Here is a 12662-nt window from a genome sequence, read left to right as displayed (position 1 = left end):
CTCACATGTTCCAGGGGCTCTCTGGAAAATCTCAGAGTTTCGAGGTAAAAGCACCTTTCTAAATTTGATTTTGGTTAGTTGTCAAAAGAAAGTTTTTTGCCTAAATAGGATCATAGGTCACCATGAAAGAATACTTTCCCATTTAACCATAGTGACAATAAAGATTTTAAAGACAGATATAGAAGGTTACATAGTTGTTAGCAAAACTTAGCTCTGTAATATTAAGATTTTGTTTTCTTAAGTACTCAAAGTATTCAATGTCTTATTGAGACATTAAGCATGAGAAATTGATAAAAACAATTAGAAATCCTTTTATAATCTCTTAATATTAAGAACAGACCAACAGTTTGAAAAAACTTTGTGCTTTTAATAGAAAGCAAAATTCTATTCTAATGGTATACCTGATATCAAGCTTCATTTACTTCAATCTCACATAGCATGACCACATTAAATTATTCTACAAACCTTCGACAATTTTCTTTTTACATTCAGAATTCTTCCTCTTTAAATATCCAGCTTTACCTTAGGACAAAATTATCTTCTTTTACCCTCAATAAAAATGCATTTCCACTACTTGTACCTTCTCTTACCAAAACACACATCTTTTCTAGCATGCATACATGTTTCCCTTACTATTTCTAATAGTCTTAATTAGAACTTAAAACTCTTAGAAACTTTTTCAGTGAACACTGAGAAGCTATTGTAAACTGTTACACTAGCATTCTTAGATTGGCAAATTTATGAATACATTTCATAATTTTTAGAAACATGTGTTTCTTCATAGTATAATGTTTCAATAAGCATAAAATGTTTACTAATAAACCCAAATCTGTTTTTAGTTTTTCTGCAATAAGCCAAAAGTGAATAAGCTTATATTCAGTAATTAATGTTTCATTATTTTATCTTATTTAGAAGTGATCTAATTCATTAACTTGACTTACTACTTAGCAATCTTTAATGTTTCAGGTTACTACAAAGATTTTCAAGCTGTACATATACATACTGTAACACATAATTAAAAATTTTTATTTACTACACCTATTTAGTTCACTTGTTCTTAACAGCCATGCTAGATGACCTGCAAAGCCTTCATTAAACCTGAAAGTCAAGCCTCTCTTTAAGCCTTTTTTGTAAGATTTAACAGGTATCAACCTTAATGACTTTAACTTAGGCAGAATGAATGTTTTCATTATAGTGGTTAATCACCTTGGGGACATGTCTGTTTCAATTCAACTTAAATTAGCATCAATGCTGAGTATCTTCTATCAGAAGTTTTAAAAGTTTTGGAATGATCAATTTGGGTAAAATTGCAGTATTTCCAGAACCTTTCGCCTGGCCTTAGTGCATCTTCATACAATAGGTGTTTCCAAAGGGTGGAGAGAAGTAGTCCATGTACCTACCAATATATAATTAGGAGGGCAAGCAAGGGCTTATCTGGATCAGAGAGGGTGGGTGGAGCTCTTTTCTGAAGCAGCCAGGTTGACAGAGACGGATGACTGGTTGTTAAGAAATAAATAGGTTTCTTCCACTTCATTTCTCCCTTTGACTGATTTCAGTTTCAAAGTTAATTGCCCCAGGATTTTCCCCTGGAGTTACACCTATGCTTGACAATTATTGTTGCTTTATATTACCTCATTTTAAAATGACCTATGTATGTAATCTTTTATCCAGCAAAATTGCAACTTCCTGGAGCAAATTGGGACGGAATTTTAAGCTTGTTGAGATTTAAATGAAGATGTCACATTGTAGGGCGAATACTGAGTACTGTTAGGAAAAAACGGCGAAAATACTTCTGGCTCAATAACGCAGAAAAGATGTTTAGAAGGGACAGGCCTCAGTACTTTCTCTCCCCTCCGCCCTTTTGCAATTCCCCTAATCTGGCTGCCTTTTGCAGTCTTCCTGGAGCCCGGCAGATAAACGGAGTTTGCCGCTTCCCCGCAGCAGCCCAAACCCTGCGTTACAGAAGGGAAAACGCCACCACGTACAACAGGTGTCCAAGTGCCTGGCTCGCTCCCGACACAGGGAAGGCACAGGATCGACGCGATTGGGGGAACCCGCGCTTCGCAGCAGGGGCGGGGATTCGGGGCCGGGGGTGTTGCTGGGGAACGGTAGGGGCGCCGGGAGGAAAGGGGGTGCGGAGAGGAGGAAAGGAGACGAAGAGAGGAAAGGGGAGCACAGGGAAGCAGAGAGAAGAGCTACGCAGTAGAAGGCGGTCGCCGGAAGCGGAAGACAGCCTCGGAGGAGCGGAAGGGGAAGTTGCCGCCGCTGCGTGGATCGGGCTGAGTGGCTGTAGGGGCTTCACTTAAAGTGTCACCCAAGAGAGAACGCTGGCCCGTCGGTGTGTAATGGACTTAGCGCTTCTGCACACGAATCCCTAACGTGACCACCCCCGGCTCAGCGGCGCGTCCCCTGCGCAGCCGGCGCGCGGGCCCACTGGCCTCTTCTGGGCGCTGGTGCGCAGTGCCGAGCGCCGCGGACCGACTGCGAGGTGGAGGGCGGTGAAAACGGAATCAAACTTTTACGTGGAGGAATATACCCCATTAACGTTTTCAAAATAACAGGGAGACGCAGTAATTTAAATTTGGAATAATGACCAGGCCCTGTGCTAAGTAGGTAGTTTCCTGGGGCATCCTAAAGGGTTCCCTAGGTTCCATCCACAATTCTTCTGTTATTTAATTATCTTGCCTAACTAAAATGTACATTATTTGTTTCAGGCAGCCAAGTTTTAAAGAACAGCAAAAATGACCCAAATCATTTTACCATATTTGGTTCGGGCTCTTCATGCTAAAATTCTTAGGCGCTTCGATAACCCCTTTAATGTTATGCACATACCAGGGTCATAAATGTAGGTGGTTAACACCACAGATTACTTAAATTTTTTGTTTAAAAGACTAATAGAGACCTTGAGAGAAAAATGTACATCGACCAGCCCCCAAATTTCTTTTCTTACTTCCACACCTGAGGTTTTACTGTTTACCTACTATTGCTCTGGGTGCTAGAGGTATGAAGAGAAACTGGGCATGGGCAGGAATAACAGAACATCCCTCTGTGAAGTTTTGAAGGAAAGCTGTAAGTGAAATCTACCTGGGGGCGTGGGGAGGGAGGAGCATTGTATAAAACAGCTGACTCCTTAACACATTACTGTCTGACCGAGGATAAGTGGGTAACTAATCAGTTCTTTTCCAGAAAGAGAAACCAGCCTACGAGAGAAATGGAGTTGAAACAGGGTGAGTGGTGGGAATAATAAATGGGATAGCTGGGGAATTTGCTTGTGGACAGATTCTTAAGCCTCCCATGGCATTATGGATTCTTAAGCCTTGTATGCCAAAGAGTCTTTGCCAAGTACTCTTCTAGGCACTGCAGATGCCCTCTTGCTGCTGAATTTACTGGGAAGGTTTGGTTAAAGAAGTAATTACAGGAATATGTTAGTGAACATTAATGAAGGATCTAAGTGTTGTGAGAGCAGAGTATTTCGTGTAGTCTAGCATATTAAAGAGATGACTTGGAGTTACTCTGAGGAAGAGAAAAGTGTAGCAGACAACGGGTCACATATACAAGAGGCTTGGAATGAAGAGAACGCTTTGAGGAACTGAAAGTTTATTTTGGCTGTGTGAGGAGGGGCGGGGTGTGTATGGAATGTAATGAAACTTGAAAGGTAGGTTGTTATATATAATGACGGCCTAAACCCAAATCAAAACTTTAAAAACAGGTCATATATTCACAGTCTAAAGTAGTGTATTTCTGGTTTTGTTGTTTACTACCTGCCTTACTGAATTGTTACTGACTGTCCGTGTTAGGCGGGTTGAGTTTATTTTCCTCCGTTCTTGTCCCCGCCACAACAAAGAATTGAAGGGTAGCGAAGAAGAGTAAAAGTTTTGAACTTAAAAGAGAATAAGTGTGGGCGTCCTTAGAGAGTAGGCACACTGAAATGTTGGGGGTTCTCTTAAGGATTTTTCAGGAATGTGACAAAGGGCTAAGGGGTGTAGACTTGTCAAGTGGTCTCAAGATGTTTATCTCTGGTGAGAGACACCATGTCTCCTCTCCTCTGTTATCAGTCCGCCTCTGGGAACAGACCAATCAGGACTGCCTGCCCTGCCACAAAGGTGGGCTGAGTTATTGTCTGTTAAAGAATATGTTAGGAATCTTACTTCCTAACTTTCTGCCTTTTAAAATGGAATCTTTCCTTTATTACCATACTGTTTTTATCTGGGCTTTTTGCGAAAGTTTATTATGATGCTTGGCTCCTACCCTGGTTACAAAAGTACTTGATGAGGGGCTGGAGGAGGGGGGAAAAAAAGCATATAGGTTAAGTTAAAGAATAAGCCGGGCGGGCCTTTTAGCAGGCTAAAGTAAATACAATGACTTGATCTAATGGACACAAGACATGGGCTGTACTTGGATAGTTTTCTTTATGGGGGCGGAATATGAGCAATTCCAAGTTACTCCTGGCCTTTTTGGAGCTTCAACTGGTTAACTCATTAACTCTCTAAGTCCTTTCTGGATCTCTAGTTTTATCTGGTTAACTCTTTGAGTCCCTTTTAGTGGGCTTTACTGGCCTTAATCTGTCTCCACCCTGCTCATGCCTGTTTTTCTGCCTAACATGTATTTGTGTTAATTTTATGGATTTAGTGGTTCCAGCATATGGTAAAACATGTTATTGGGTTTTAAAAGAATGGCTACCTTATTCCCTGTGCAAGGAGGGGAACAGGGTGGTCACCTTTGGAGAACTTTAAAAAAATGGAAAGAGTGATAACCTTTGATCTCAGATGTCCATTGGGCTTTCTTCTCTCAGTTTTCCATTGGCTTGGTTGTGAGCTCATTCAGGCGGACTGAATTTGCTTGTGGCACGACAGCAATGCATCTTACATGACAAGTTTTAAACATATGTTCTGTCCTGAAGAAAGTTTATAAAATTGTAAATGCCTCAGAACCTTTTCATTTCCTTATGATTCTGGAACAAATCCAAAATGCTCTTTAAGTACATGGTGCTTATACAAAATCTGAATATCAACCCTTGTTTGTGCACTTGTATTTTTGGATACTTTAGTTATTTAATAGTGGCCAGCACCTTGTCATTTTCTCAGCACTGAACTCTTGTCTAATTTAGTCTCTCAATTTAGAAATTGGGTGAAAGTATACATTATTGTTATTGTTATTATACATTTCTAGAATTGGATTCCTAAACTCGAGTTCTGCAAACCTAGTTGAGTTAAACAGTGCCCTTGTGTTTTTTCTGGTACTATTCTGTGGCACAGACACAATATGAAAGACTATGAGGAGAAGAGAGAAAGGAAGGGAGTGTTAGTAGTGGAAGGGGAAGGAACAGAAGTGAAGTGGAAAAGAGAAAATATGAAATTATTAGAAGGATACATAAAGTATTTACTTTGAGATTTCCTTGGAAAAATCAGCATATCAAAGTTGTCTAAGGAGGCAAAAATATGAATTACATAAATATTTAAATTTGTAATGATTTAAGGATAAGGAGAGAGAACTGATGGCATTTTTACTAATTGCCTTTGTGTTGTTGCGTATTGAAGGGAGAGGTAATGTGTGAAGACAGAACAGACAGACTAAAAGACAGGATACATTTATTGATTTTGTCACCACATAATAATAATAAAAAATGCTAGTGGTTTTATAAGCCTTACTCCTTATTTTCTAGTTTAACTCTGTTGTTTTTCATAGAGAGAATTTTGTGAAAAACAGGGAGATTTATTTTTAAAAAATAGCTATCTAATTAAGTCCTTATCAAATTTGTTTGACATATGTCTATTACTGAAGTCATGGTCATTGTGGAGAAGATCGGGACTTCTACCCCAACGTAGTTTTCCATTGAATCTCTTCTGTATCTGACTTATCCCCATGGGCAAAACACACATAGAGCATACTCCAAGCAAAAGCAAGCTTGGATATACTGTGTTTGGCTCTGACTCTCTCTGTGTGCCCTTCAGCTTTGTGAACTGACCTGGTAAGTGACCTTGAGAGCTTATTTTTCCTAGACTAGAAGCAGGCCTAACGAACCCTCAGCCCTACTCTGTTTGACCTTCAAATGGGATGCTTCCCATGATAAAGGCAGTCCTAGGTTCCTTTTACCACACAAACTAAAAAGGGAAGGGGAGAGGCAGAGAGGGGAAGAGAGAGGGAGAAATTGGGGCGGAGGAAGGGAGATAGTGAAAGAATATCTAGTAGAAAGGAAAAGGAGGGAGAGCAGAACTAAGACAATCCAAAATGGCAGCATAACCAGTGAAAACAGTTTCACTTTGTTGCATTCTACAGAAAACTGTAATACTGAATGACTTGTCTTTGACTCAAAACCAGTATCTTCCTTTGGAAGGAGGAGTGGGGAAGATAGGGCAAAAGAGGTCAAGTCTTGGGTTCCCCATGTAAGTTTGCTGCTAACAGTGACTAGGCATTATACTCATTGGATAAATTGCCTTTGATTCTGAGAAAGTTAGAGAATGTAACAGGCTAACCCGAACCCAGAAGACTTGAGAGGGAAATCTGGTCTTAAAAAGTACGAATACTACTAACCAAACCCTTGCAACGTGTGTATTACAAACTACAGATGTAATAGACAGGTAGAGCCACTACTTAACCTCATTTCTTTAAAACTGTTGATATTTTTTATTAATGATCCAATAGAGGTTGGGTTGTATTGAAACTTCTTTTGTAAACATGAAAAGGGAAACAGACCCAGAGCTCTTTCTCTCCCTTTCTGAAGAAGAGCAGAGATTTCTCAGCTGGGATTTATGGAAGAGTCATGATCCTTAGCAAACTGACCAGAGGCCAGTAAAAAGGAGAATCTGCTTCTCTGGCTGACTCTGGTGCCCTTGCACACTTGCAGGTACACATCCTGGACTTGCTTTCCTAGGAACCCAACGATGACAAACTTTTTCTGTTTTGCAGAGATCTTACATTTAGTTTAGGAAATGATGGTTATGTATAGTAATCCCAATATAGTAATAACCACATTATATTATCATTTAGTTCCACAAATATTAAATGTAAAAGTTGTGTGCTAAAGGCTGTGAATAAGATGCAGTTAGTTCCTGCCTATAAGAATTTTTAAATTTACTGAAGACATCTCTAATTATTATCTGGTTTCTGGTTGTAAATACATTTCTAAGGAACATCATTACCTTTAATAAGACTCTTGCTTAGTTGCCAAACCTGCCAGAGACTTCAGACACCATATGTCCACTGCTGCAATGTTTGTGTTCTTTATTAAATATATTCTATGTAAAGAAATAGAGTACTTAGGGAACTAGTTTTGAAACTTTCAATTTAGAAGATTGGGAGTGATTACAGGAAAATGCAGAGACCCCTCCTCAAAATTTGGAATGATATACTTCAGTTAAAAAGAAAGTTTATTGGAAAATGTAGAACACATACAAATAGTGAAAAATTTGTAAGAGGAGTTTAAAGAACAAAGCAACAAAAATGCTTGTGTCTCTATTACCTAGGTTAAGAAATAGAATACACCCAGGTTGTGAACACTAACTTCAGTGCATGTTAAGTGACTAAGGCAGTGGCTTTCTTCAATCATTATGTATGCATTTATTTTCATTCTGGCCATCTGTGTAATACAACCTGAATTTCAAACAGTAAACAAAAATAATGATTTATAGAAGCAATGTATGAACAACAGTGTTGGACAATTTTATAACCATCTTATAAATATTTTTAATTTAATCATATAGCCTGTATGTAAAATATGTTCTTGTCCATTCAAAAGGTTTGTGATTCAAGGCAGCTATGGAGTTACCTGAAATAATGTCTCAAATTTTAAATATTTTTATCAGTTGATAGTTGCAATTTAAAACATAATGTATTTATTTGGAGAAAAAGCAGAGTGAGAACTTTGGTTGAGAGCTTTACTGCTCTTTTAAAATTTGACAGTAAGTAGATTACTCTCTAGAGGAAAGCTGCACACAGTGGTAAGCTTTAATTAATTGTAAAAAGGAAATGTGAGCCCACATATATGAGAGCAAAAACAAGAAAACAGAGCAAAAGACTAGATTTGTTTTGGGATTATAATGATTTCATGCTAATAACACTAATGCAATCTTTTGAAGAATTGATCATTTGAAAATAAGTAAGATGAAGTATTTTAAGGGTAGCTCCCTTTGCTGATATTCTGGCCACAACACACTACAAAGAAAAACTGATCTGAATTATGTTTCGCTTTGCTTACACCCCAGCAGAACTGGAATGTTGCTTGCTTAATTTCTCTTACAGTTCTGCCTAGAATTTTTAAACTTAGAAAGAATGAAGGGAAGTAGAGTATCATAATCCTGTGCACTAATTTAATGCTTTTGGATCCATTTCTGCCTATGGGAAATCTGTAGGCTTCATGATAAAAGTTTACTGCTGAGAAAAAACATCCTTGTATGAAGTTAAGACTCTATTTTTGAATTCGATGCAAATCTAATAGAGCTTACAAAAGGAGGGACTTTGTTCTGTTTTCAATTAGTTGAATTATTTTTGCTTCATGTGTGCATATTTTGTTTCGCTGATAAAACTGAAAAATTTTTGAGGGTAAAGTTACTTTTTTTCTTTTAGAAACAATTAGCAAAGGGAAGATGATCAGTAAGAACTCAGTAAATGCCCATTGAATTGTTACCAGGACATCTTACCAAAGGCTCTTGTTATATGTAGTGGGTCCTTATATTTTCTTCTTAATTTCTAGTGATTTTTATTCCAGAATGGTGAGACATTACCTAGATAGCTTGTAACTTAAATAAACTACAATAAATAGAGCCTCCTCCCCCTTAAGTTTTAGGAGTGAATTGATAAATGCCTAAAAGGAATTTGCGTTTGGATAGGACTTTTGAAATTTTAATCCCATTAGGAATAGCACCAGTAGTTGTTATAAATAATTCCGAAAACTGTTGTACTGATTGATGAATGTCCAAGTTGAATATTCATAAAAGATTCTAAGAACAGATCTTACTAGCTGAGTTCCAGAGTGCTAAGCTCCACCTCTGGGTTAAGTAAGTTCAAAGAAGTACAAAGAAATTGATACAGGTAAGGTATTCTTGATGTCTTTTAGGCTGGGCTTCAGTGAGCTGCTTACCTAGGTTAATCAGTTACTGGTCCAGGATCGAGCTTTTTTCAGACACTTAAAGTTCGCCTGTAAATTTTCTTCAAAATACTCAGGGGAAGCTGAAATGGGTTGTGTATGTTATGTGAGATGGCAGTTAGATGAAGCAAGTTTGCAAAAATGTTGATAATTGTCAAGCTAGGTGATGAAAATTCTCTGTTAATCTTTTTACTTTTGTGAATGTTGGAAATTTTCAGAAATGGAAAGATTTTTAAAAAAGAATAAGCTGAAGGAAAGACAAGGAAAATGTTAACATCCATTATCAATTAAGGGCATTATTTTTTTCTCTGTTTTTAAAGTTTTTCTCTTAAAAAAAAACAATTTTGGGCTTTCAGAATTAAAACTTTGTAAAAGCTATCCTTTCATCCATGAGTGACTAAATTCAAGGGACTGTTTTCTGATAATCAAACTAAGCTCATAAAATGTGGAAGAAATGTCAGTCTGTCAGCTGTGGTATTTACAAATTGATGCCTCTTCCAGGAGGAAAGGAGGGTTAATTGTGGAGTACAGAGTAAGACCATAAGGGGTTGGAAAGTAAAGGACAGAATAATGTTATGGTGGTTTAAAGCAGGCCCCTGACAGCACTTAAGATAGCAAGTTGGTGCACCTTTTTTCTTGGAAAAATGTCACAAAGGGCTTATTCTTGGATACTCTTCTCTAAGGCAACAAACACCATACTCCCCTTCTTTTTTGTCAAACTCACTACCATATTCACACCAGGCCACAGTTTACTGAATATGAATTACATTTTATTTAGTCTCCTTGATGAGATTTAAGAAATATCTTTGTCTCAATATTATATTTATAAGTCACCTTAGTAGTGAAATTTTGAAATACTGTTCCCAAGTTCTTAAAGTTTATATGTTTAGCGGATTGCATTCTACTGTGTAATATTTCTAGATAAATACACAGTTCTAGGTGTTCTACTGAGACACTTTAACAAAAATGTCCCTTGAAGGTAAAGCAATTTAAAGTGGAGATTGTTTTATAACTTTCTTTATGATGCTCTGCTCTTCATCTGCCTCTGATACCATTGTATAACTCACATATTAAAGATATTTCTAAAGCTATAGAACAAGTTTGTAACATTCCATTTGGCAACCTGATGACTTATTTTTCACTCTCCCACATTTTCTTCATTAAACATTTATTAAGTACGTTTTATGTGTTGAGCACTGTAGACCCTACTTACTGTTAGAGGATATGTACATCAAAGAACTGCTCTCAGGAAGTTTCCTGTCTAGTGAGAAAGATAAAAATAAAATTTAAATGATGTGTGAAATGTGTTAAAATAAAATAATATACAGTATCCTGGGTTGTGATAAATAAAAGAAGTGATTGTCTCTGCTTAGGAAATCACTTTTAAGAGGAACATTTGGAATTCAGTTTTTAAAGATGATTGGGTCATCTGACCTGCAGGTCAACAAGGAAGGACAGACATTTTAGGAGGAAATAATAATATAAAATAGCAAGGTAAAACTGGTTGTTTGGTCTTCTGTGAAGAGTGTGTATAGAGATGTCGTGAGAGAGGAGATTCAAGATACAGGTAGGCACCAAATCAAAGCGATCTTTGGACTTGATCCTTTTGTTAGTAGAAAGTGATTGAAACACTTTATATTTAGAATAAACAGGTCAGGTTACAAAGATAGCTCTGATTTTAAGGAGTAGTGTGAAACTAATTGGTGAGTAGTACATGTGTGATGAGGTTTGAACTGTGTTAGTAGTAGAAGGTATTAAGGATGGAAAAGATATGGAAGAAGCCATTTTAGAGGTAGGTTGCATGTGGTGTTTAAGGGTGAGGAAGGAGATTGGGTTTTTTCCTGTGGCCTGCTAAGTTGATGATACTCAGGATAGTTAAGGGATGAATTAAAGAAGAAGCAACAAGTTTTAGAAAACATGAGTTCAAATTAAGACAATGATTGCAAGAAGCCTGTGGTACATAATAGAGGTGAGGAGCAAGGAAGTAGATATCATTTTGCATTAGAGTACACAGGCTAAGGTCTCAAATGGAGATGGGATTTGTTGTCCATTGGGTTTTAATGAAAGCTAGGGAAATGAATAAAAGAACTCTAACAAATGAATAATAAAGAGGCAAATAAATAGAAAAATAGGGTTCAAAAGGCTTGAACTGGAACTTCAGGAAAGATCAAATATAGATGCCAAGCATATGAAAATGTAGCTTGACTTCATTAGACATCATAAGTATGCAAAGTGAAACATGGTATACCACCTCCTAGAATGTCTAAAATAGAAAGAAAACAAAAAAGAGCGTTAGCAAGTGATAACAAGTTTATGGAGCAACTGGAACATTCGCTAGGTGTGGAAATACCAGTTTATGTCGGTACAGCTATTTTGGAAAACTCCTTGGCAGTATCTATTAAAGTTGAATAAATGAAGAGATAAAATCATGGCCAGTGGGAAACATATAATTTGGGATAGCAGCTCCATGTGTGTGTATGTATATGTGAGAGAGAGAGAGAGAGAGACAGGAAAACAGTGGAGAAGAGAGTGATATATGTATAGTTTGCTGATACTCCTCTCATGGTCGGTTTCAAGCTACCAGTGGTAGCTTGTTTCTATTCTAGATGTGTAGCCAACAGAAATAATACAATGTTGACCCAAAAGATACATACTAAAATATTTACAGCTACTCTATTTATAATACCCAAACTGGAAGCAATCCAAATGTCTATTTACATTAGAATAGATTATGGTATATTTATATAATACAATAAAATAACACAGAAGAAAGTACTATTTAGACTTTAGTTATATATAATAACAGTAATGGATGTCACAAAGACAGTTGAAACCAGACAAAAAAGAATATATATTATTCAATTTATATAAAGTTCAAAAGCAGGCAAACTTATCTTGGGTACTGTTTCAAGAAGCTTATCCTTATTTGGAGTCTTGACTGAAAGGTGGCACAATGGACCTGAGGTTCATGTTCTATTTCTTGATCTGGGTGCTGTTCACTTGAACGTATTCACCTTGTGCAAATTCATTGAACTGTAGCTTATGATTTGCATACTTTTCTGAATGTATGTTGCCCATAAGCATTATTTTTATGTCTACAAAAAATGCTTATGGGCAAAAAAGCCTATGGGCAGAGGTGATCTTGCCAGGATATATACATAAAGTGAGAAGAGAAAAGTGACAGAGTGCTGGGGAACACAGAAACTGCACACACACATTCCTATTTCTTTCCCCATTTTCCTCAGCGCCTCTTCCAGCTTCTCCACTGAAAGCATTGCATAAGGTAAGGATAATGCAAAGAATAAAATTTCTGTTAGAGAATAGGATTGCTCTTGTAGCACTTCTGCATAGAGACTGTTTCCAAGGGGACATTTGGAATGAATTTATTCTTAGATTTTTGGAGAAGTTACGGAGTTGGAGGAAGAAGAACTATTGTCATGAGAAAGACTACCTGGAGGCAGGAGATGGTGGTAAATGCAGAACTGTGACATTTTTCTAGACCAACCTAGTGTATTGGGGTCCAGTAAATGTACTGTAACTGTCATCCCTCAATAATCTACTGAAATGATATGCTTTGTGA

The 12662-nt window shown here is 37.3% G+C and overlaps 1 protein-coding gene across 8 annotated transcripts in view; it reads left to right on the top strand.

Annotated features, from left to right (window-relative positions):
* The first annotated feature begins 2143 nt into the window (after positions 1-2143).
* ECHDC1 (ethylmalonyl-CoA decarboxylase 1) overlaps positions 2144-12662 on the top strand; it is a 73196-nt gene continuing 62677 nt past the window's right edge. The window contains exons 1-3 of one of the 8 annotated variants that reach the window (XM_073219578.1): positions 2144-2338; positions 3187-3227; positions 12328-12365. Coding sequence is in view for 3 of the 8 variants with exons in the window: in XM_073219571.1 (XP_073075672.1) it covers positions 2590-2609; positions 3187-3227 (61 nt within the window). In the remaining 5 variants the exon portion in view is untranslated. The other 7 variants (XM_073219573.1, XM_073219571.1, XM_073219574.1 and 4 more) reach the window with 7 other exon arrangements.

The sequence above is a fragment of the Manis javanica genome, chromosome 13 (genome assembly GCF_040802235.1).
Source record: "Manis javanica isolate MJ-LG chromosome 13, MJ_LKY, whole genome shotgun sequence".
NCBI classification, from domain to species: domain Eukaryota; kingdom Metazoa; phylum Chordata; class Mammalia; order Pholidota; family Manidae; genus Manis; species Manis javanica.
The sequence above is the reverse complement of the archived record's forward strand: the minus strand, read 5'-3'. Positions and strand labels throughout refer to the sequence as shown.